Source organism: Rattus norvegicus, chromosome 10 (genome assembly GCF_021556685.1).
Source record: "Rattus norvegicus strain SHRSP/BbbUtx chromosome 10, alternate assembly SHRSP_T2T, whole genome shotgun sequence".
In the NCBI taxonomy this organism is placed as follows: Eukaryota; Metazoa; Chordata; class Mammalia; order Rodentia; family Muridae; genus Rattus; species Rattus norvegicus.
Window position 1 is genome coordinate 16289984 of NC_141543.1, and position 24709 is coordinate 16314692.

The 24709-nt window shown below is 50.1% G+C and overlaps 3 protein-coding genes across 21 annotated transcripts in view; 2 read left to right on the forward strand and 1 right to left on the reverse strand.

Annotated features, from left to right (window-relative positions):
• Positions 1 to 10348, forward strand: Eef2kmt (eukaryotic elongation factor 2 lysine methyltransferase). Of its 10 annotated transcripts, none has more exon segments than NM_001106975.1 (8): positions 1 to 117; positions 2920 to 2982; positions 5096 to 5176; positions 6132 to 6233; positions 6516 to 6649; positions 6731 to 6996; positions 8051 to 8197; positions 9302 to 10063. In NM_001106975.1, coding segments are annotated over 8 exon segments (1008 nt in total). In that variant the 5' UTR covers positions 1 to 21; the 3' UTR covers positions 9421 to 10063.
• Positions 9562 to 19802, reverse strand: Alg1 (ALG1, chitobiosyldiphosphodolichol beta-mannosyltransferase). Of its 10 annotated transcripts, none has more exon segments than NM_001108264.2 (13): positions 9562 to 10053; positions 10524 to 10599; positions 11596 to 11710; positions 12769 to 12879; positions 13679 to 13738; positions 13979 to 14017; positions 14137 to 14258; positions 14983 to 15093; positions 15394 to 15483; positions 17417 to 17565; positions 18159 to 18262; positions 18401 to 18478; positions 19566 to 19798. In NM_001108264.2, coding segments are annotated over 13 exon segments (1398 nt in total). In that variant the 5' UTR covers positions 19774 to 19798; the 3' UTR covers positions 9562 to 9918.
• The window catches only part of C10h16orf89 (similar to human chromosome 16 open reading frame 89), a 21075-nt gene continuing 9476 nt past the window's right edge, over positions 13111 to 24709 (forward strand). Inside the window, exon 1 of the mRNA XM_087570128.1 lies at positions 13111 to 13265. Within this exon, the coding sequence (XP_087426254.1) occupies positions 13211 to 13265 (55 nt within the window). The 5' untranslated portion in view covers positions 13111 to 13210. The remainder of the gene's footprint in view (positions 13266 to 24709) is intronic.

The following is a 24709-nucleotide window of genomic DNA, read 5'->3' on the forward strand; positions in this document are numbered from 1 at the left end:
CAACCCTGGCCCCGCCCCGCGATGGCGCCTGAGGACCGCGAGGGGGCCACGTCTCTGCTGCAGAGTTTCGAGCGCCGCTTCCTGGCGGCTCGCGCGCTGCCCTCTTTTCCCTGGCAGGTGGGCGACGGGCGCGCGGCGGTTATCCGGGCCGAGCACCACGGGCGGCGGGGACGGGAGGCTTGGGCCGTCTTTGCTCACCGCTGGGCCGGGGGAGGCAGGCGGGACCCTTCTCTGGCAGAGTTTAAAGGGTCACGAACCGGGCTGGATTATTTAGCAACTTTTAAACTAGTAATCGTTCATCTTGGCGACTGCAAAACAACTTTGAAAAACTAAACGTCTTCAAACGGCAAGAGCCGCGCTTTCCCAAAAGGGAGGCCAGGTCCCCATCCGAAGGGCAGACTGCAGGCAGAACCGTCTCGAAGGGAGTTCGGACTGAAAAGGGGACCTCACTGTGGCATTGGGTATCTGCAACTCGGACACGAGGTTCCTTTAGAGCGTGCCTCGCTGTTCGCTCTTGTACAGTGAGTTCACCTGCATGAATCACTGTAGATTTGTATTCCTCTAGAGTCTGCCCGGTGTCATTGGGTGCTTTAGCTAGTTGTATTATTTCATCGACATAAAACATCTCTGGTCTTAACACAATACGAATCCGAATAGCATATAGGTCAAATTCAATGTCAAATGTAATGATAATAATTCACTTGCTGTGCTAAGTACTTGCTCAGGGTCACCCACGGTGCACGGCCCAGAGGTCCCTTGTCACTCCATTTGACCAGGAGTTTAAGAATCAGAGCCAGAGCTCTAGCCAGGGAGACCAGCTTCCTGCTTATAGTTCTAGTTCTTTATGCTGTGGGACTTTACACAAGTGGCTACATCTGTGTGCCATCATTTCTAATTAGTACAGTAAAGGATACAATGATACCAACCTCTTGCTATGAAACGGCTGGATTTCTTTTTCGTTCCCAGCTAGAAATCATAGATAGACAAGAACTTCTGGGAGTGCTGATCTCTAGTGGCTGTTTTTCAGTACCAGCTGTAGCCAGGCAAGAGTAGCAATTGCAGGATTCTTGCATGTGGGGCCCTTGTTTCTCCAGGAGTTCGTAGGACATTTTGACTGGCAGCTTTCCGGCTGGTGTAGGCATTTCCTCAGCCCTTAGAAGCAGCCCTTACAAACATAGAGTTCTTGTGCAAGCCTTGGAAGTGAGAATTCCTTAGCTCTTGACCATGGCCAGCTGCCTGTTTGCTTTTACAATTCTGCTGTCCACTGTTGAGTCCCTGCTTTCCTGCCGTCTCTGTCTGCTTTCTCCATGTTACTCCCTCAGCCCGCACTACTAAAGTAAGCAAGAGACCATCCCAGGAGGTAGCTCTGGATGGTTCCTTGCTGTACACTCCCTCCTTGAGACACAGCAGCAGGCCATGTAGGGGTTTGAACCAATCACAGCCTTGCCTCTTGTTCCATCCCAGCTATCCTTCCGCTAGGCCACCAGGGGGCGTGCTCCCCTCTGTCCCACAAGGAAACGAATGCAGAGTAATACACTATGTTTGTGATAGCAAAACGTTCTGGTGCAAAGTATTTCAAGCAGCCCTGGCTGAGGCTGCACCTTCAGCAGCCATGATAATCAGCTCTGGTTGTCTAAAGGTGTTTGTGGAGTGTTCAGGCAGCCAAGGCTGGTATAAACTGTCAAACTGACAATCCTTTTGCTAAAGGCAGCCAAGGTAGAAAGGGAGAGTACCACAGCTCCAAATTAGAGAGTCACATTGCCCCATCCTCCAGACCATTGCTTATTTATAGGAGATTGGACATAAGAGTGCTTCTACCGAGAACCTAAAGACTTTGTCATGAATACTGACTGTGGGCTCATTACACCTTATTCCTATTGCTCCTTAGGAGGCAGCCCCTCCTGTATCTCATCTTGTGGGAGTACTTGAATACAAACCCTGACTTCCCCCGGGCTGTGGAAGTGCACCAAGTGCTGCCTAGCGGACACCGGGTCACTAAGTATTTACTGAACTGCACACTAGGGCACATCAGAACACATGAGAGACCAGCCCTAAACCAGTAAATAACCAGAAAGCACCAGGCAAAACCACGTGTGGGAACTTGTGCCTATAATCACAGTTTGGGATTCTAAAGCAGGAGAGTCTCTGTGAATTAGAAGCCAGCCTCAGCTACAAGGTGAGACCCTGCCTCAGACGGATGAAAAGATAAACAAGGAAATGGCAAGTAAAGTGGAGTCATCAAAGGCCTCCCCAAAGAGACATTTGAACTGCTACCCACGCCCCAAAGCAGTCGGCCATAGGATGGTCTTGGAGAACAGAAGCAAAGGTCTTGTGATGGGAACATGGCTGCCATGATTAAGAACAGCAAGTCAGCTGGTGTAGCCACAGTGAAGTGAGTAGGAATAAGACTGTGTGTAGCTGAGGTCAGAAAAGGGTCAAGGCAGGTCTTAGAGAACCTGATGAGACATAGCAAGGTGTTCTGAGGACATAAAGTGACTTGCTGGGTGTCACATACCTGCCCTGACCAGAGTTGTAGCTATAGTCCCTGTGACAAAGATGGCTTGCCCAGGCTTGGCACCACACATCTGAGTCCACATTCTAGCTTAGGGAGCAGGTCTCAGGCCATTATGCTGTAACTGATTCTTAGCTTACCAGCTCAGCCCCAAGGTTGCCATGACCCCGTGACTGCTGGGCAGCTACATCTGATGTGATTCGGGGCTTGGTCTTCTCATACTCAGCCCATGACATTAGACCAAGTTCACCTCTGGTGGCTCCCACTTAAGATTAGCTCCAAGTCCCTGGGCAGAGATCACTGATACTCTTTACCATAATATTCCACAGGAGTGTAATGTTGCTGAGAAAATACCCCTGAGATATTTCTCTCTCTCTTTCTCTCCCCGCTTCCTGCCCCCGGAACAGAGCCTAGAAGAAAAACTAAGGGAGCCCTCAGGTTCTGAGCTGTTGCTGGCTATTTTGCAGAAGGTAAGAGCCCAAGCATCCCTAGACAGGGGACCCAAGCCTTGTCTGTATCCTTTCCAAACACCAGTGTCCAGAGAACAAAACTACAGCACTGGTATTGACATTACCCATAGGCATCATCACCACAGACAGGTGTTTGGTTTTAATGGATGAAGAAGAAATTCATATAGACAGCTGCACGAGATGAGGGAAGATGGGGGTATCCTTTTTTTTTTTTTAAGACTTTATGGAGTGCTACTATAACATCTTTTTCTACATGGTTTTAACTTTTACTTTTGGGTTGTGTGTGTGTGTGTGTGTGTGTGAGAGAGAGAGAGAGAGAGAGAGAGAGAGAGAGAGAGAGAGAGAGAGAGAGAGAGAGATGCATGCATACACTGTCCTTGGAATCCAGAAAAGAGTGTCAGGTCCCCTGGGACTGGAATTACAGACAGTTGTGAACTAACACATGGGTGCTGGGAATCCAACCTGGACCCTGGAAGAGCAACCAGTGCTCTGAACCACTGAGCTACCTCTCCACCCCACAGCCCTTGGGAAGTCTTAAACTACAGAGATGACAGGCGACAGATGACTTCTTCCAGCATTTGGTAGCTGCTTTGAAATGTTCTTCTTTGCATTTAAACTAAAAATAATAAAGCCCATCTTGCCTGCCCAGGATCAGAAGCAGCAGTGGGCTTTGGACTCAGAAATGCGTGTGCCCATGGCTTGAGTCAAAGACAGATCACACGACCATGTCCTGTGCCTAGACTGTAAGGGTCCTGACCTTCTGGCAGGAGAAAACTGTAGTCTTCCTTCCCAGCAGGAATCATTAGAGGAGCAAGTTTGCATACAAATTCAGGGAAGACATCTGCCTCTAGCCACCGAGCTCACCCTAGGAGCTCAGACCAGGGATAATGTGCTGAACCAGGGCCAATGCAAAGTCAGCCTAAGCTATATTATATTAGAATGATGAAGAGGGAGGCAGACAGGCTTTGTCTTACAACCTTCCATGGGTGACCCAACCAAAATTCAAGCAGACTCCTTTAAGGTCCAGTGGGGTTATCCACCAATGAGCCCTCAGTAGGAAGCCCCTGAAGGCCTTAAGGGAGCCGTTCTCAATGACCTGTGGGTCATGATGTGATAAGAGCCCTTTTAAAGAGCCCAGACAGGGGCTAGAACGATGGTTCTCAGCCTGTGGGTTGTGACTCCTCTGGGACATCTAAGACCATCAGAAAATACAGATATTTATATCACAATTCATACTGTAGCAAAATTAGTTATGAAGTAGCAACAAATTATTTTATGGCTGGCAGTCACAGCATGAGGAACTATATTAAGGGGCCGCAGCATTAGGAAGTCCGTGAAGCACTGCCTCAAGGGATCCTGTGGTCCTCCTAAGGCAGCAAGCTACTCCTCCTTCATTTGATCCTGTAGTCCTCCCAGGGCAGCTACTCCTCCTTCCAGGCCCATTCCATCTCCTGCTTTCTGCTGGTCCCTGACCTCCTTTCAAAACGGCCAGGCCAGAGCCACCTGGGAGCTACGCCACACTGCTCTCCCTGGCTGGAAACCCTGCACCTCACTTTCAGAGGCTTTCCACTGAGGTACTAGTTCCTCTCCAGGCCAAGCTTTTGCTCTAACACATTTACCCGTTCAACCCCCATCTCCAACTCTCCTCACCACTAGGCCTTATAGCTAGGACAACAGGCATCTGGTTCCTGCCACTGGGCCCTCGCCTCCTCTGTGAAGCGAGATACCCCACTTTCATCCTCACAACAAACTAATATCATTCCACCTGCTACTCTGGGTGAGCAGGAAAGGGCCTGTGAGCTCAGGTTTCCTACCCAGAGCTATGCTACTATGTGCAGGTGTCTTAAAGAAAGATCTTAAAACTTATTCTTAAACTGGGAATGGCAGCACATACCTATAAACCTAAGACAGGAGGATTGCACATTTGAGGGCAGTCTGTGCTAACTAGCAAGACTGTCTCAAGAAAACACTCCATCTTGCAGATGCCCAAGGCCCATTCCCACGTTCTCCCTGCATATCTTTGCTGGAACACCAATCCCCCTCCAATCATGTGAAGCTTCTAGGACACTGAGGGCAGGTCTCTGCAGCAACCACCTTGTCTTCTGTTGTCTAGACTGTGAAGCACCCTGTGTGTGTCCAGCATGGGCCCTCTCTGAAGTATTCCCGCTGCTTTCTCTCGAAGCTCATCAAAAAGGTCAGTGATGGGCAGTGGCTGCCGGGGCTGGGCCATGTAGGGGAACAGCAGCCCCACCTCCCTGCCCTTTGGTTGTTCTGGAAGCTCAGGGCCAGGGCTTCCTTTCTAGGGGCTGCTGGTGGTATGTGACTAGAGAACATGGTTGGAAAGGGCAGAGGAGAGCAGCCAGGGTCCTCAGCAGCAGCTTCTCCTCCTACACTCAGGTTCTCCCTTCTACCCTGCCACAGAATGAGGGCTGCCTCCTCCTCCCCGATGCTATTAGCCATGCACCTGTTGGAAGCTGTTCCCACAGTCCCTTCCCAACTAGTTCCTTGTTATTCTCCCGACTGGGCTGCTGACCAGAATCCTCCCAGCCTCTGCAAGACACCTTTGGAGGACAGATCCAGACCGGCTCCATGCCACTCTAGGCAGCTGTGGAGAACAGGAGCAGGCCAGCCTCAGTCAGCCCCTGAAGCCAGCAGCTGCTCACCAGCTCAGCACAGCTATGATCCTTGCTTCTGTACCACTCGGGCCCCTGGTACCGCTGTAGACCCTGGTAGCACCAGGACTAACAGGGCTGTGAGGCCTGGTGAAACCATGCCTCAGTGGCACCGAGAGGCATCTTGAAAGCCTCTGCATTGTAAGCCTGGGGCTCACATGAACAGCAGCACCTCTCTGAGGCAATGTGGCTCTCCTAGACTCCGCCTGCCCTCTCTCCATTTTAATTCTAAGTTGTTCAAGTGCTGGCATAACTCCCACTCCAAAATCTCCCTCTAAATCTGGTAAAATGAGGCTGGAGCATGGCTCAGCAGTACAGTGCGGCCCAGCATGTACATGGCCTTGGCTTCCATCTCAGCACCATGAATGCCATAAAAGCTGCCCAGTCCTGTTCACAGAGCAGACAGAGTGAGGGACAGAGTGGTTGTTTCCAAGGGTCAGTGCGACCAGCCTCTCAGTTAAGGCTGTCTGTTCCCAGCATGAGGCCGTACCCATGGAGCCTTTGGATGCACTGTATGAGGCGCTGGCAGAAGTTCTGATGGCCAGAGAGTCCACCCAGTGCCACCGGAGCTATTTGCTGGTATGAGTCATGCATGCTGTGTTGTACCCTTGTCCACCACACACACTCTCCCCTGTGTGACTGGGTCATCTAAAGGTGTTAGATGACGGGGATCACACAGCACAGACCGAGATTGGTTCCTTTCACTCAGCACAGTGTCCTTGAGATCGCCCACTCTGCCGGGCTGTTGAGTGCATTCCCCGGCATACCCTGACCTCATTCTGCTCAGCCACACACTTGCTATGATTTAGGTCCCACCTGTCATATGCTGATGGTTCCGTTCATTCTCCGTCTTGTCTGCAGCCTTCAGGAGACTCAGTCACACTCTCTGAGAGCACAGCCATCGTGTCCCATGGCACCACAGGCTTGGTTACATGGGACGCTGCTCTCTACCTGGCAGAATGGGCCATCGAGAACCCAGCAGCCTTCACTGACAGGTGATCTTGGGGCATAGGGCAGGGCACTAAGGCGGTTGGCACTGGTGCCTTTGTGAACACAGGTCCTCATCTCCCACTCAGGACTATCCTGGAGCTAGGCAGCGGAGCTGGCCTCACAGGCCTGGCCATTTGCAAAGCATGCTACCCCACAGCATACGTCTTCAGCGACTGTCATGCCCAAGTGCTTGAGCAGCTCCGTAGAAACGTTCTCCTCAACGGCTTCTCCTTAGAGCTGCACACTCCCATTGACTCAGGCAGCCCGAAGGTGACAGTGGCCCAGCTGGACTGGGACGAGGTGACATCCTCTCAGCTCTCTGCCTTCCAGGCAGACACTGTCATTGCAGCAGGTAATGCCCTGGCAGCAACACTCATTCCAGCAGGAAGAGGCTGTGGGTGCTGCAGGCAGGGCCTGGCAGGACCCCAAAGAAACACCCTGGGTTACCAATGATGTCACAGTCCATACTCCAGAGCCTTAGGTCCCTCTATGGAGACAGCTACTCCCACTGCTGTGGCTCTCTCCATGAAGCTGTTCCCAGAAGACTAAGATGATCAGGTGCCAGGCCAGCACACTAGCCTGGCCTGGAGCACCTTGCCAGGGCCACCCTGAGACCACGCATTTCCCTCCCTGCTCCTATAATGAATGCTAGAGCAGGCCCACCCACAACTAAGACTGTGTCCTCCATTGCTGGTAACAAACAGCCACCCAGGGTCTTTGAAGAGGGTAAGACTGGCCATGCAGCCTGTGGTCCTCCCAGGGCCACATCCAACTTCTCCACCTGTTCTTAGCACCATCCCGGGTAATGTTTAGATGAGGCGGCAGGGGACCAGTTCAGAGAGCATGAGCTGAGGGGCCCCTCCACACTGTCCATGCGGGCTCCTTGCAGATGTCAAGGATTCCTATCATCTGTGCCATGTGGCCTTGGCTGTCTACCATTTGGGTCCTAAGTCCATGTCCTGTGTCCTTCAGAGACAGCAAAAGAGCCCCAGTCTCTTAGTTACAGAGTGGAGACTTTGAAAGAAAGCAGTGTTTGTTTGCCTGGGCCACTGTCTTCCTCCCCTAGCACAACAGAGGTCATGGAAAACAGCACACCCCACACTTCAGTACCCTCGAAAAACCCCAAGCCAGGCTAGGATCCGCTTCATTATGAAGCTTCTAAGTGAGCAAGGGGCACAGAACCGATTTTGCTGCAGGAGGCTCTACTTTAGAGGTCTTTCGATGCCTTTCCTCCCGGGGCCTCCCCTTCACCTGGGGCATCTTCCTAGAGAACAGCACACATCCTAACACCAGCCACCCACCCACCACTGCCCCCAAGCGCTCATCTCAGGGTAAGGCCAGCCCACACCCTACTATGGCTGCAGATCCTGACAGGGTGCCCTTTCAGTAACAGCCTTCCATTGTAGATGTACTGTACTGCGGGGAAGTGACACTGTCACTGGTCAGGGTCCTGAGGATGCTCACTGACTGCCAGAGGAAGAAGGCTCCTGACGTCTATGTGGCCTATACGATCCGCAGCCAGGACACGGGCAAGCTGTTCATCACAGAGCTGGGTCAGTCCCCAACCTGTAGGCCACCATTCTGTCATGAGGAGGGCTTAAAGATTGGACTGACATTGGTCTTGCTTCTCAGCATCCTTACCTTTCTGTGATGACATTCACCTGAGGCACAGCCTGACCTGCATAGGCAATGGGCAGTTGGCCGCCATTGTTTTGGGCACTCTACAACTAGAAAAGAAGCTAAGGGTGATTTCAGAAAAGGGATAAGGACCCCACCATCTGTAGAGGCCTAAATAACACTGCTGTGAATCTTGTCTGTCGTCCAGTGTGACACTCACCAGCACCTGGGATGTGCCCAAGCATCCCACAGACACACACAGCCTGCAACACATCTTCCCTAAGAAAGGAAGAGCACCACAGAGCACCAGCCTGTGCCTGATTTCAGTAATTCTCTATGGGGACCAGAGCCCTTACCTGAGTGGTAAGAGTACTTGTCTACCATGTGCATGGCTGGATTCCATCCATAATACTTTAAAAAAAATTACAGCTAGGCGGAACGGAGGAATTTACAGAATGTGTGTCAACTTATACTCAGGTGCTGGGATTCTAGACCCTCCCATACTTTTTTTTGCCTGTGCGTCTCTGTTCTTCTACTAACATTATTTATAACACAAGTCTAATTAAGAAACCATCTTGGCTCACAGTACTTGCAAACCCCATGAAGCCAGGCAGCTGCAGTTAGATCATAGCTGCTCTCTGCTTGTGCCAAACGACAGGGTAGGCAGATGCAGAGAGGCGGCCACAGAGGTGCTGCTGCTGTCTGAGGTCTTGCCTTCAGGCTTGAGAGAGATCAATATGCAATAGTGCTTACTATACAAACAGGAAGACCCAAGTTGGAATCCTCAGCTATGTAAAAGGCTGGGTTGTGGCCAAAAGTACCTTCCAGTGCTATCAGGCGGAGGCAGGGTTGCTGGGGCTTAAGGGACTAGAGCAGAAAAGGGAGGGCAGAACTCTGCCATCCTTCCTTAGACCGAGCATGCCACGCATACACACCCCCTTAGAGCGTCTACCTGAGCCTGGAAGCCTGTGGCCAAGCAAGAGAGCTGGAATGCACACCTGTGTCAGCTGCCCTCCTGAGATCTCTGTCCTCTTATCTAGACCGCGCTGGGATACACTGGGAAGAGGTGGCCCCTCACACTGGCAAACTGTTCCCTTATGAAGAGCATTCGGCCATCGTAATCCTGAAGCTCACGCTGACCGGTCGCCATGGTGTTTGAAGGTGATCTGAAAACTGAGATGGCTGTGGTGGGAAAGCGGACAGCTCCTGTTAACAACCACAATGCACAGGAAGCACAGGCTGTGACGCTGGTGCCTGCCCTCGGCAGCTCACTGGGGTGGACACAGGCTCAGAGCAAGCATTCCACTGTACAAATAAATATGTAAATTTATTAACTATGACTGTCCTGTCAGCTCAGCCTTGCTCAGCTAAGCCGGGTGAACACAGGATATCCCAGAGCTCACAGCAGCCAGCAGAACCAGAATACAAGGAATGTGAAGAGTCCAGAAACAAAAACCCAGGATGAAGAAGTTGGTTGGCAGGGTCACCGGAAGTAACAAAAGTCCTCAGTTCGGAAGAGCTTCTCAGATGCTAGATGATTCTTTTCCTGGCTGTAACCACTGCCGTCCTCAGGCTTCTGACCACTAGGGGGCACTCAAGAGCCCTGGCAGGAAGGGTGGGCACAGGATGGATGGGGCCTACCCTCTGGGCCTGGAGGTCATTTGTGAGTGACCAACAACGGCAGCACAGTCTGCTGCCAGCTCTCATCCCATCGTAGCTGCTCTGACTCCTGGAGTCTCTTCCGGAACTGGCTCAGCTTCCCAGCAGGGTCGGGAAACTTTGAGAAAAGCATCTAGAGGAAAAGGCAGACTGGACTTAGCTCTGCACCAGGCCAGGCTCTTCCTGCTCATGTCCAGCAGTGCCCTCCCCTCACTGGACACTGGATGGGTCCATCTTCTACAGCCCTGCCCTGGAGAGTGGCCATCCTCTACCTGCCGTCCCCTTCCCTCCCCCTCCCATCCTCAACACAACCGTACAGAGGTAGTGATGGAAATCTTTAATGCATCTATCAGGGACCAGCAAACTGCAGCCTTCAGGCTGGGTTCTGCCCACCTGGCTTTGTAAATAAAGTTCTATTAGAACTCAGACTATCTGCGCATGTCCACAGCTGTATTCCCATCCGTATGAAAATGGTACTACATAGTTCTAACACAATCAGTTCTCTAAGGACAGACCCTCAGCAGATGCTCCCTTCTTTACACCCCAGAGCTCCACCACAGCCGCCCTGTGTGAGAAGCAGGGATCATGGAGTGGGCCCACTACCTGTAGCTGAGTGGCCAGTTCCTCAGCGTCCTTGAAGACCAGGCCATTCTCTCCATGTCTCACGAGCTCATGCAGACTGCAGAGAGAACAAGGGCTTGAGAGCCAGCAGGAGAAGAAAAGGAACCGGGCAGGGCCACCACTACCCCTCAGGCGAAGGTGGCCTCTGTTCTGAGCTGAAGTATTTGGACAGAAAAGCCTACCAGGGCACATGTCAAAATGCCAGGCTGGTTTGAGAAGGGAAGGTGGCCTTTCTGTGTTTTTTCTCCACTGCAGCCTAAGAGGTGGGCTCCAGCAAGTCTGTATTTGGCTCCACACGGTAAGGTTAGCTTTCCAGAGTCACTGGGAGATTCGATTCTGGCAAACCCTGAACCTGGCTCACACGAGGATTTCACATCCTGAGCTTCCCATCCAGAGGCCTTCCCAGCTTCCAAGCTGCAGCCTCTATGCTCACGTCTGCCTTGGCCAGGAGAGTGGAGTCCCAGATCTGCACTGGTGTGATAATCCAACCCAGTCATGACAGCTCGGCCAGACGTAAATCAAGGCAACTGCAGGCACCTCTGGCCACCACTCCCCTCTCACAGCGTGACTCTGAGCAAGCTCCAGCCATGCCCCTGTCCCTCTCTGTGCAGACTCAATCCTGGAGCCCCTTGTATATCCACAGATGCTCGAGTCCCTTATGTCCCCTGTGCTGCTGTGTTTGCATGTGGTGCACATGAACATCCTCTCTGATGAACATCCTCTCTGGATGACCTCTCATCCCAGCAGTGGAGCAGGGATAAGAAAGCTACATGTTGCTATGGACACAGTCAACATACTCCTTGCTACAGTTTTCTCTGAGACAGAAACTTACTGTGTAGAACAAGTTAGTTTTAAGCACCAGGGCCTTCTTGCCTTTGCCTCCGGACCACAGGCTCACATTTCTAATATCCTAAAAAACATTTTGCACCTGAATGACTGGCATGGCATGGAGTGGACGAGCCAGGCTGTGACCGTCACTGGGGCTCAGCAGAACCACAGGCCCCCAACAGCTGATCTAGACTACACCCAAGTAAGGCTCCGAATCTGCTCCTACCACTTGAAGTTCACAGCACACACAGGCAAGTAGCACCCAAACATGTCCACCACCTTCATGGGCAGGTCCAGACCACTGGAGGACATGTGTAGACAGACACCCAGATCCGCTGACCCTGCAAAGACAGTCAAAGCACTAGGATACATTCTCCAGGCCCACGCAGGGACTCCCAGACAATGAATGGAAGTCAGAAGGTGTCCCTGAGATTTCCCCAAACAGAAATGGCACAAGCTGACCAAGAAGCCAGGCAGCTTAACCAGAGGCAAAAACATGGTTGACCACTGAATCCTTCTCACACTGCCTAATGGTTAGTTTGGTTTTGTTCATTTTTACTTGTATTGATTTATTGTTTCTACATAGCCATAATTCACTTTCAAAGAGAAAACTCCCAGGCAGTCCCTGCGATAGCAGAGCTATGGTTTTGGATCGCTTGGCCTGGTCAAGAACACTGCCCAATGACCACTTAGAAATGACCGGCTTAGCAGGTGAAGGCGCTTGCAACCAAGCCTGACAACCTGGCCCCATCCCTGGATCTCAGAGAGGACAGAAAGGGCCAACTCCTGTAAGTATCCTCTGATTGGCATATATTTGCCGTGACCCAAGTGTGTTCTCCCCTACACACCAACAAAAACACGACAAAAAGCGACTAGATACAGCAGCAAGTCTCCTTAGATGTACTTTGCCAGAATAACTCTAAGAACTCGAGATTAAAAATGTGGGCAGAGCTGGGCCTGGTGGTGCACACCTTTAATCCCAGCTCTTGGGAGGCAAAGGCAACTGAATCTCTCTGAGCTCAAGGTCAGCCTCAGCCTGGTCTACAGACCCACTGCCTCAAAACGGTCTCAAAATTAAAACTTTAACCAAAACAGAAAAAATAAAACCAAATCTAAAACAAATCCAGCAAAAATCAGCTATCAGCTGGGGAGTAGAGCAGTCATATCAGCCCAGCAGTGGGGAGGCTAAGACAGGATGATTGTACAAGTTAAGGCCAACCTGAACTATACATGAAATCGGGGGGGGGGGGGGGGGGGGGGGGGGGGTTTGCTAAAACTCAAGGCTAACCTCGGCTACATAGATCCTGTCTCAAAAATTACAGCAAAACAGCTGGTAGCATGTTCCCTGTCTGCTCTTATGGGATAGTGTGGCCTGTCTTCGCCGAGCCTGCCCACTTACCTAGAAGCAGTGGGTAGTCCTCGGCTTCCAGCCATGGGGTGCAGAACTGGACATGCTGAAGGTGCTTCTGGCTGATGAGGTGGCGGTAGTGCTCTCTGAGCGGCCCTTTCCCTTCACAGAGTAGAAAAGACACTGCCATGGCCACTGTCTGTCTCTGCCAGTGGGCAGGTCTTGCTGCTCCAGCTGGCCCAACAACCCTTTCCCAGGACCACACCCACTAGTGGCCGCATCAGCCCTGACATTCCATGGCTAGGATACTAAGCCCACCCCAGCCAGCTGGCACAGGCTACAGATCACAAAGGGGTAAGGATAATGCTAGGACACCAGCAAGATAGACACAGCATCTCCACCCACAGCAGTAACACAGACTGTCCTTAGCATGTTCCCCACAGGGTCCCATGGGAACCCGGCTGGGAGGAGAGGAGGATTAGCTGCCTAACCCATGACTGAACAGAAGACACACTGCTTCCAATCCTCTGGGAAAGGGGAGAGTTTGGGTAAGTGGTACCATCCCAGACGGAAATCTGTACTCTTGAGATCTTTCTGAGCATCAAGTTCCCTATATATCAAATGGATGTAGAAACGCTACCCCAAGGCTTACTGACAAAGGCTTATCCCAGCTACTTTAGGAGGCTGAAGTGGGTTAGTATATCAAGGCTAGCCTGATTACAGGGTGGGTTCTATGCCTAGACAACTTATAAGACCCTGTCCTCTACAGACAGAGAGAAAGGACGGCTGGAGGCATAGCTGGGTGGTAGAGCAGTAGCCTGACATAGGCAAGACCTTGAGGAGGAACAGAGAAACGACCCTGGAGAACCGAGGTGACGATCAACAAGACAGTGTCCTATAGAGGTGTCCTGTAAAGGCTATGTGCCATTCTAAAACCATGACATGGTGTTCCCATCAGTACCTGTTATCACACAGACGACGGAAGGAAGGCTGTCTCCACTGAGTGCTTGTTGCTCAAACTCTATTTTTAAAAAACAACAACCAAGAGAAAATAAGCTGGTAAGAAGTGGGAGGCTGCGCCCCAGGGGCTCCTGGTCTCCAGATCCATCCCACTGATGGCCTAGCCCTCAGCGACCATGCAAGAGCAGTTCCATGCCTCCCCACCATCTCAAGCAGGCCTCCCCAAGACACAGGCAGACCACGTGACAGGCTTTACAAAGGCCTAACAAGTTCCGAGCTGCTTATGCAGCTACACACCTACTTTCTAATGCTCGCAGCAGGATAGAGAAGTCCTCGTCCTCTACAGGGAGAGAAAAGAGAGGAGTCAAAGATGCCTCCCAACCTCCCACCCTAACAGATACCCATCCCTGGACCCCAAAGCAAGCTGGGCACACAGCCCAGGTGCTGGGGGAGGCAGACCTGTCCAGCTAGTGCTGCTCACGAGCAGTGCTGGCCGCCCATGCAGACGCCTCACAACCCTGCTCTGACTGTCCCTCTCAGTGAAGGCCGACCTCTCCGTGTCAGGGTCTGAGGGCTCTGAGCTGGAGAATCAGAGAAAAGAGATAAGATATTAGACATTGTAGCACAAGAACAGAGCCAGAGGCAGGACACAGCTGTGCTGGCACCCATTGACCTCACAGATCCCGGCTGCTGGCACTGTTACATGGGTAACACCTACTCCACCACTCAGTGCCACCTCCACGGCTCCCCACTCCACCTGCTTAGCACCCCAGCAAGGATATCCTGACCCGCCTCCCAGTAGTCATGCTCAGGTCCTAGGAGCACACAACAGACATGGGCAGGTACCTTCTCTGCCAGTGAGAGGCCCAAGGGACACTCAGGTCCCTTGCCCAACAAGAACCCACTGGCAGCAGGACAAGATAGCACAGGGTCAGCAGGCAGTTTCTTAAAGGGCCAGAGTAAAGATACTTCAGGCTTTGTGGGCCATTGACTGCTGTGAAACGCAGTTCCGCTGCCGCACTTGGGAGCAACCACTGTTTTCAAGGTAAGGTAAGGGTATGTAGCCCAGGCTGGCCTCAAACTTACAATCCTCCCGCCTCAGCCTCCCAAGTCCTGGCGTTACACACATTCACCACTACAAAAGGCTTCCAACAGCCACCAACAACACAAAGGTGAATGGGTGGGATGTTTTCCAATGAAACCTTTGGACGGCTGTAGGTGGCAGGCCATAGCTTTAGTTTGCTGTCTCTAGATGAGAGAATCTGCCGGTCTGCAGGAGACAGGACACAGAGAAGGGAGACGTACCAGCTCTGGAAAGGAGAGTATGTGCGGCTCAGCTTCATGAAGAGTTCATGCTGCAGGTCCAGGGGTGTCTCCTTAAAGAAAGATGCTGGCTTGTCGTAGAGAGTCACAGCCCTGACATGAGATGGGGGTGGACAGAGAAAAATCTAAGCAAGAGGACACAGCAGGATCCCAAACAGCAAGAGAGTTTGGGGAAATCCAAAAGACAAGAAAATTCCTTAGAATGGTGTAGATATTTAGCACCAAAGCATCCTAGGCCACACTGCTGGGAAGGAAGAAAGCCTCCTGCCTCCTGCCTTGACTTCTCAGAACCAGTAGCCATCCCCCAGGCCCTGAGTACTTCAATTTGGTACTGTAGAACTGTGCTGTAGCTCTTGAAACACATGGACTGATGGGCATCCCAGCCCTGCGTACCTGAGACACCAGTTCTCTGCCAGGTCTTCCCGCATCGCATGGGTCACACACAGGTTCAGGTGGGATAGGCGCCCAAAGAACTTCTCATACCTACAAAGTATCTTGGGGTCAGCATGGAACCCTGGGATGAGTCTAGATGCCACCCAACCTCCATAAGACTTGATACCCCTAGGCAGTGGGAAGGCTAGAGCCCCTTGGAACTGTCAGAATGCCCCATGAGCTCCCTGTAAGTTACTCTCTCAACCTTTCTTTCCTTTCACTGTTCAGCCTACACAGATCCTTTAAAAGGAATCAATCACTACAAATCCAGACTCGTGCAATAAAGAGGAGAAACCCAGTAAGGGTGGCTTCACCAAGTCTCAGCCACCCAGCACAATCAGGGCTGCAGCTGTCTCTCACTGTGGTATGAAGGGAGTTTAGTGATGGCAAATCTTCATCCCAAAAGAATGAGGAAGAGAGGGAGAGCAAATCAAGGTTACTGAGCTGCAGGCTGGAATATGGCTTAGCCGGTAGACCACTTGCCCAAAAAACTCAAGGCCCTGGTTCTACCTCCAGTGCTTAAAACATGGGGCATGACTGTGCACATCTGTCTGAACACTGAAAAGGAAGAAGGAAAAGACAGGAGGATCACAAGTTCATGGTCATCCTACCATGCTCAGAGTTTGAGGCCAGCCCACATTACACACTATCTCAAATGTGTGTGTACACATGTGTATATATACACATACGTATACATATGAATGAGTAGGGATGTAGCTCTGTTGGTAGAGCGCTTGTCCATGTACATCAAAGTCCTGGGTTCCATCCCCATCACAACGTAAAATAAGTGTTGGCAGTGCACACCCGTAACCCCAGCACTTGAGAGGTAGAGCAAAACCAGCCTACAAAATGTCAGACTCAAAAAATCTGTTTAGAGGCCAGAGAAATGCTCTTCCACTGAACCAGGGCTTAATTCCCTACACCCACATGGCAGCACAACCATCTATAAATCCAATCCCAGGGGTTCTGATGAATCCAATCCCAGGGGTTCTGATCTGTCCTCTGCAGGCAAGAGACAAACACATGGTATGCAGACAAACGTGCCAGCAAAACACCCATATATAAAATAACGTCCATATACAAAATTAAGTAATTTTGTTTCTTTGTTGAGACAGTGTTTCTCTGTGGAGCCAGGCTGGCCTTGAACTCAGAGATTTACCAGCCTCTGCCTACCAAGTACTGGAATTAAACACATGTGCCACCACTGCCCAGCTGTCTTTAGTTGTTTTTGTTATGTTTTGCTTTTTTGAAAATAAAGTAGTTTTTAAAAATAAAAATGAACCAGAAAAATTAATTACAAAAAAATTACATAAAAGTAGGATTGCTAACTGGTGGTGGCAAACAGCTTCAATCCCAGCAGAGGCAAGCAGATCTCTGAGTTTGAGGCCAGTTCAGAGTGAGTTCCAGGACAGCCAGGGCTACACAGAGAAACTCTCTCTTAAGAGAAAAAAAAAGTAAGATTGCTAAACTGAGTGTGCTTTATTGTGCCTGTAATCCCAGAGTGGAGGCAGCTGAGGCAGGAGGACCAACATAAATTCAAAGCCAGTCTGGGCACCGGAGTGAGAAAGATCATAGCTACCAACAGAGTTCAGCAGCCTTCTCTTCCCTCAGCTATGAGTCAGTCCTGGGGCTGAGTCCTGACTCACTTCTGTGCAGTAAGAGGCAGCCTCACTCTCAGCCCTCCTCCTAGCTTTTACAGTGCTCCATCACTGGGGCTGATGGAGGAGGGGTGGGGGACAAGGGACCTGGCCTGGAGCCTGACAGCCTGACATGAAGCCGGTGCTCTGTGACAGGCAGGAGCTACCTGGTCTGCTGGTCCCACAACCAACAATCAATCCCAGCAGGGTAAAGGAAAGAACACAGCTAGCTGGCCCCAGAGCAAGAAGCACACAGTGAGATGGGCAACCAGGATCAGAGTGGAATTGAGGACCCTGCTCCAGCTCCAGCCTGCTCGCCCAGGCCCTTCTCTCCCACCCACTCTCACCATCTGGCCAGCAGCACAATGGGGTGGCGGGGGCCGTGGACCAAGCCCATGATGGAGTAGCCATAGTTGTGCCAGTCGATGACCAGTTTGCTCCCACAAATGCAGCACACAAACCAGCAGACGGCAATAGCAGGCAGACCTGGAGGGTTCTAGGAAAGAGAGACTCGGAGGCAGTGGAGGAGGCATAGGCCACGGCCCATGTAGTCTAGAGAACTGACCACACGGCAAGGAAACCATGATCTACAAGGCTCACCAACTTTCCATCTGCTCCCTCCTGTTCTCATCTTTTTTTTCCTTAGTTACTGAGTTTAACTAGAGTTGCATGTATTAACCTGGTGAGGGGTTGTTTACTGGAGAATGGACAATTTATGAGTGGATACACAGGAGAAGAAAATGACCTCCACCCCCAACAACCATTAACTGCCAACAGCTCCTTAGCTAGAGATGGCACCCCTACGAATCCACCCCTCCCCCTCCATGCTGGGATGTTGGCAGGTTAGAGTGTGCTGGTCTTGTACAGTTGCAAGTTCACGAATGCAACAGCCCTTCCCATGTTTTTATAGTTTATGCACAAAGAAGAATTAAATACATTTAATAATTTGTTCATTTTGTATGTGGACTGGAAATCAAATCCCAGAGCTTACTGAACCACACCCACAACCCAATTTGTGCGTGTTTAAAAGACCAGCAAGTGAACTGCTAAAAGTGGTTCTCACAGAAGGAGGCAGCAGCTGGCACCTACCTGGAGGAAGATGTAGGCCGCAGGGTCTGTACGCATCATCTTCCATAGCAAGTACACTGCCTGAAATACAACTTTGACTCCATACTGGAGAATTCGGGGCCCAGCTGCAAGTTAGAAAGCATCCATCTCTACACAAGAGCTCTTGGCACTCTGGGAGTCCCCTCATCTTCCCAATACCAATATACACCAACCCCGCCGACCCACCTACCCCTAGTCAGGAACCTGGAGTTGACTGGTCCTACCTCCCAGACCCCGCAGATCTGTCAACTTCACAATCTGAATCCTATCACTCTGCAAGAGCTCATCTCGAGGTTTGGAGTCTGCAAATGCAAAAGAGCCCTTTAAGATAACAGAAGTAGCATCAAAGTTACAGTCGGCTGGATGTGTTCCTTCCCATCTGGAATTCCAGCACTTGGAAGGATAAGGCAGGATAGGGTGTTCAAAGCCAGCATGTGCCTCAAAACAAGCTCCTGTCTCGAGTAAACAATGTGGAAGGAGAGTAACACCTACCAAAACCTCTCCAGTGCCCAGTAGCCAGAATGGAAAACGAGGTCACGTTTTGTCTTCTACTAGAAGACCCTCGAAGGGCACTCAAGTCCACTTAATTTAACCTGATGACTGGCACACAATAGGGACCCAACTGAACTGATGAAGAGTAGACTCCTGGATGGTAGCCTGTGTTAGTTCCACTCCACCCAAGCCCTGGGAGAGCACTCCGGGGACACAGGGGCCAGTAAGAGCTATTCCCACTTTCCCTAAGATGAAGCGGGGCCACCTCAACATTCACAGATCCGATCTGAGGTGCCCAGCATGTGTTGGAAGATGGTTACGAATGCCCGGGACATGCTGGTAGGGTTCATATGGCTGTGTCAAACGGTTAGATACCTTTTAGTAGTGCATGCCTTTAATCGCAACACTCTAGAGGCAGAAGCAAGTGGATCTCTGTGAGTTCAAGGACACTCTGGCCTGCACAGTAAGGTCCAGACCAGCTAAGGGCTGCATAGTGAGAGTGAACACCTGCAAAATCAGCCGCAGGGGACATGATACCTCTGCCTACGCATCGGGGAACAAGAGAACCATCCACACTAGAAAAGCTCCGAGGCTGCAAGAGGGGTGTAAAGAAACATTCGCCCTGTCAACTCTGTGACAAAGGCAGCACAAGGAAGTAGTGACCAGCGCTGTCTCGGCACTACCTAAACGAATCAAGTGACAGACACCTTGCAACCAATCTATTTGTAGTTTTCACATATGGTAACCAGCGGCTGACGTCCGATGCTCTCAAACAACAGAAAGTTGCAGTCCAGGCCAGAACAGGCAGGAGAGGAGCACAGCCGCTCCCGCCTCGCCCCAGAACAGGGAGAGTCAAGGCTCCTGGTTGAGCCTTCCTCCCAGGTCCCCGCCACTCACTGTAGAACCCCAGCAGCGTCACCGAAAAGCCGCTCTGGGCCAATGACAGCGCGTGGTACTGCATGCGGGGGCTGCGGCCCACGTCGCCCAGCACCACAACGACCACATGTCGTGCCCTGCCGGCCTGCCGCCCACGCTTCCACAGACCCACCAGCAGCACGGACAGCAACAGCAGCAAAGCCAGCAGCGCCACGCAGGACGCTGCCATCTTGGCCGGCCGGCAGCGAGCACGTGACCGGACCAGGAAGCCACGCTGTGCGCAGGCGCACACCCAGACCCTGCAGTGGGTGGGGGGGTGATGAAACCACCTCTGTAAAGTAGGAGGAGGCGGGTCCTTGGATAAGGCGGGGTCTGGAAGAACAAGACCTGGACGATGGGGGCTGGCTCTGAACGGAGGGGCGGGCCCTGGAAAGGATAGGAGGCCTTTGATGAAAACTTAATGAATTAGTAAGCTGTAACCATGTCAAGTTCCCTGAACCGTGTTTTTCCCCTGTGAAAGTAAAGCTGTACCTTTATTGGAGTCTAAGGACTTCTTTTTCAGAGCTCTAAGATAAACTTCAAACTATATTGATGATAATTTCCTTCTGATAGAGCACACTTTTCAGCTTCCCTTGCGGGCTGTGAAATCATTTCTACCCTGTAAGAGGCCATATCCCATCTTCTGTGAGCATCTTAGCTATCTACAGAAAAATGCACCCTCGCTGTATATGAACATACTCTCGGCTAAGATCAGACCCAGTCTCCCTCTCTCTATTTATGCCTTCTGTCTCCCCGTAGCTGCCTTTAATAATCTAACAAGAGAGATAAAATTTTGAATGAGAGGCTGATGAGAAGTTTTCTTCAGGTAAAGGTGCTTGATGCCAAAATAGGGTACCATCCCAGGAACCCACATGATGGAAGGAGAATCAACTCTCTATGTCCTCTGACCTCCATACTCTCTGTGACACAGACAGCACCCCCCATACATATACACTAAATAAATAAAAACAATTTGGATGAATTTCCTAGTTTTGTTGAGGAAAGATGCCACTCCCTGAAGAGTCAGTGTATCATGAGATCATGGCTACACATGGAAACTGATCTTTGTCAGCAGAAGGCAAGAGACCATAGGCCTCTGGCTGGTCATGCTCTTTTTAACCGAAGTGCCTTCCAGTGAGAAAATTCATTAGGCAAAATGTTTATCTCTTTGTTTGTTAAGACACATGTACATTGAATACAAAATCCCAAATATAAAAGAGAGGAACCAGACATAGCATATGCCTGTCATCCTACCACTTTGGAGGAGAAGCAGAACAATCAGGAGCTCAAGGTCATCCTCGATGCCATCGGGAGTTCAAAACCTGCCTGGGCAGTTTAAACTCCTTACCGGAACTCCAAAAAATAAATAAGGGGCTGGAGAAATAGCTCAGCAGTTAAGAGTTCTTGCTTGCAATCATGAGGACAGGAGTTCAAATCCTAACACCCTTGTAACAAGCCGAATGTCACCCCAAAGCCTATAATCTTGGCTGGGAGGGGCAGAAACAGAAAGCTCACAAGGTGTGTTGAATTCTGGTTTATAAGAAAAAACAGGAGACTCAAGTTTAGGGAGAGAAAGAATAGGCAATAGGTTATAGAGAAAGAAAAAGAAAGTAAAAAAGAAGGAAGGAAAGAAGAAAAACTTTTAAATAGATTTAAGAGTGGACAATAAGAAGGGAGAAAGAAAGAGATGCATGAGATAATGATAGTGTTGTGTCCTCTAGACTTGCTGACTTTGCCAGCTAGAAAAACACTGCTGTGAGGATTGTAGACTCTCACTTCATAATAAGAGCACTGGAGTCTTGAGAATAGCAAAGGCACAGTAGTATGGCTTTGCAAAACTAGACATTCTCATCCAAGAATGGCAGTATGCTGACTGAGCAGGGAAAAAAATAGTTTTTATAATCCTAATGCAAGCCTGTTCCTCCCTCTGGTGGTTTGAGTAAGAAAGACCTTCATAAACTCATGTATTTGAATGGTCGGGCATCAGGGAGTAGCATTACTTGAGAAGGATTTGTGACCTTGGGTTGGGGATTTAGCTCAGTGGTAGAGCACTTGCCTAGCAAGCGCAAGGCCCTGGGTTCGGTCCTCAGCTCCGAAGAAGCTGTGACCTTGTTAGAGGAAGTATGTCACTGGAGGTCAGTCAGCTTTGAGGTTTCAGAAGCCCAAGCCAGGCCCAGTGTCTCCCTCATCTTGCTGCCTGTGGACTCAGATGTAGAACTCTGTTACTCCAGTACTATGTCTGCCTTCATGGCATCAGACTCCCTGACATGATGACAATGGACTAAGCCTCTAAAAAATGTAAGCAAGCCTCAATTAAATGCTTTCTTTATAAGAGTTTCCATGGTCATGATGTCTCTTCACAGCACAGAGCACTGAAAAAGGCAGAAGTTGGTACCAGGAGTGGGGTATTGATGTGACAGGCCTGACCATACAGATGGTTGGTGGAATGTGGACTCTGGATTAGGAAAGCAGTTAAGTGGAGCTTAACAGGCCAAGCTAGTAGGAGCATTGAAGACAGTGGTGTGGGGGATGATTTGAACTGTGGTGGCCTGGATGAAGAAGTTTCAAGGCAGAAGAGTATTAGTAGGTGGCCTAGAGAACATTCTTATGCTATTTCAGTATAGAAAGGGATTTCTTTCTTCTTTTGTCCAAAAATATCTGCCTGAGGCTAAATTGAAGAGCTTTTGATTAATAGTACTGTCAGAGGAGATTTCAAGGGAGGGTAGTAATGACTGTACCATGTGGTTGTTAGTAGTCACTTTTGTGTGGATATAGATGAAAAGGAGTAAGCCAAGCAAGGAAAATTGCAAAATATGCTCAAAGAGTTAAAAAAAATTACCAAAAAGCCTGGTGCTAAATAAAATCCTCAGGGCAAGGCCACCGAGCTAATCAAATTCTAAATTGTAAAAGGGAATTAAAAGTTTAAGCAGTGAAGGGGCCCATCTACAACAGAAAGCTGATGCATCTGTAACTGAAAGGGGTAAAGTTCCAGCCCCATCAAGCAGCAGAACTTGGCAGCTTTGGCCATGGGGTTCTGGCTTTAGAGTCAAGAACTCAAGAAGGGGATTATGGAATCTCTCTCCAAAGCCAAGGAAAGCCACTGATGCCAGGCATATACCAAGAGTGTCCCTTAACAGAGGGCCAGAGAGTCCTTTGTGGGTGAAGCTGTGATGGTGAAGCCTAGATTGTGTTGAAGACCCCAAAATGTTGGAGATGCCAGGGTCATGGGATGATGAACTGAGCCTCTGATCTGTAATCAAGCCCCAATTAAATGTTTTCTAAGAGTTGCCGTGTCATGCGTCTCTTCACAGCAATAAAACAGTGACAAAAAGATGCCTCCTTTCCTTACTGGCTGCATGATCAGGAGGGCACAATCGGGTCTTGTTTCTCCCTCTGACACATTTGTCTTCCTATTACATTTTCCTCAACAAACATTTATGGGTTCATCTATGGTTTACATCCGTTTTATGATAAAGCTTATCAAATACATGATCTTATCATGTCTGCAGATCATTAGGCAGCCTTGGCTGGTAGTAATTCTCCACTGTAAACATCTAGTTCTGGGGGTAGTAGTTAGACTAAAAGTTTGGATGGCAGTAGCTAGCAGCCTGCCAGCAGGGGTCCACTGCTTTCTGTTTACCTGTAATTGGGCCTAAGCCACTTTTATTTTGAAAATGAACCATTAGATTTTATTTTTTAAGGATTTATTTATTCATTCATTCATTCATTCATTCATTCATTTTATGTGAGTACATTGTCAGTGTCTTCAGACACACCAGAATAGGGCATCAGAACCCATTACAGGTGGTTGTGAGCCACCATATGGTTGCTGGGATTTGAACTCAGGACTTCTGGAAGAGCAATCAGTGCTCTTAACCACTGAGCCATCTCTCTAGCTCCTAGATTTTATTCCTTAAGGCTCTTTACCACTGACCCAGAACTTTTCTTCATATTTTTAACTTTTGAGTCTGGATAGCTAAGTTGTTCTGGCTAGCCTTGAACTCACAGTGCTTTCTAAGCTGTTCTGGCTAGCCTTGAACTCACGATGTTTTCTAAGCTGTTCTGGCTAGCCTTGAACTCACAGTGCATTCTAAGCTGGTCTGGCTAGCCTTGAACTCACGGTGCATTCTAAGTTGTTCTGGCTAGCCTTGAACTCACAGTGCTTTCTAAGCTGGTCTCAGGTTTGCAGTGGGCCTTCCTTCCACACCCTCCTAAGTGCTGTGATGTCAAGCATGCTCCACCACATCCAGCTCTGTGCCTCACATTCTGTCTTAGTCAGAGTTTCTACTGCTGTGAAGAGGCACCATAACCAAGGCAACTCTTACAAAGGAAAGCATCTAATTGAGGCTGGCTTACAGGATCAGAGGTTCAGTCCACTGTTGTCATGGTGAGAAGCATGGCGGGCAGGCACGGTGCTGGAGAAGGAGCTGAGAGTTCTCCATCTCAATCTCAGGCAGCAGAAGGAGACACCACACTAGGCCTGGCATATGAGACCTCAAAGCTGGCCTCCACAGTGATGCATTTCTCTAACAAGGCCACACCTCTAATAGTGCCAAGCATTCAAACACATGAGTCCATGGGAGTCATTCCTCTTCAAACCTCCACACCTTCATAATTCTGTTTCTACTGGTTAAGTGCCACTCTGAGAAAACTTGTGAAGACAAGTGTGTCTTCCAATGAGCTACTTCCAAACTCATTTAAAACAAACAAACTTGTGGGGCATAGTGGCACGTGCCTTTAATTCCAGCAACTGGAGGGGCGGCAGAGTGAGGCAGATCACTGAAGTTGAGGCCAACTACAGAGTGAGTTCCAGGACAGCCAGGGCTACACAGGGAGACCCTGGGTGGGGAGGCAAACTTTGGATTTTTTAGCTTCAGTCACCATGGCTAGATCAGTAGTGGAAAACTAGGTCAAGAAGATAAGGAAGCTGGGGAGACAGACCAGTCAGTCAAGCGTTTGCTGTATAAGCAAGAGAACCTGAGTTCAATCCCCAGAACCTACGTAAGAAGTCAGGTGTGATGACATAGGCTTGAGTCCCAGCACCAGGGAAACAGTAGAGACAGGAGGATCCCTGACGCTCACTGGACAGCCAGCTTGACTACTTCCAAAACTCCAGGCCAGAGTGA

Excerpts from the sequence above, each read along its gene's own strand:
- Eef2kmt (XM_087571342.1), top strand. The coding sequence starts at position 22 with ATGGCGCCTGAGGACCGCGAGGGGGCCACGTCTCTGCTGCAGAGTTTC. Across the intron at positions 118-2,841 it reads TGCCCTCTTTTCCCTGGCAG|GAGTGTAATGTTGCTGAGAA; the intron begins GTGGGCGACGGG and ends AATATTCCACAG. Across the intron at positions 6,650-6,730 it reads CCAGCAGCCTTCACTGACAG|GACTATCCTGGAGCTAGGCA; the intron begins GTGATCTTGGGG and ends TCTCCCACTCAG.
- Alg1 (XM_087572760.1), bottom strand. The coding sequence starts at position 18,197 with ATGATGCGTACAGACCCTGCGGCCTACATCTTCCTCCAG. Across the intron at positions 17,566-18,158 it reads CGGCCTACATCTTCCTCCAG|AACCCTCCAGGTCTGCCTGC; the intron begins GTAGGTGCCAGC and ends TCTCTTTCCTAG. Across the intron at positions 14,259-14,982 it reads TACTCTCCTTTCCAGAGCTG|CTCAGAGCCCTCAGACCCTG; the intron begins GTACGTCTCCCT and ends CTGATTCTCCAG.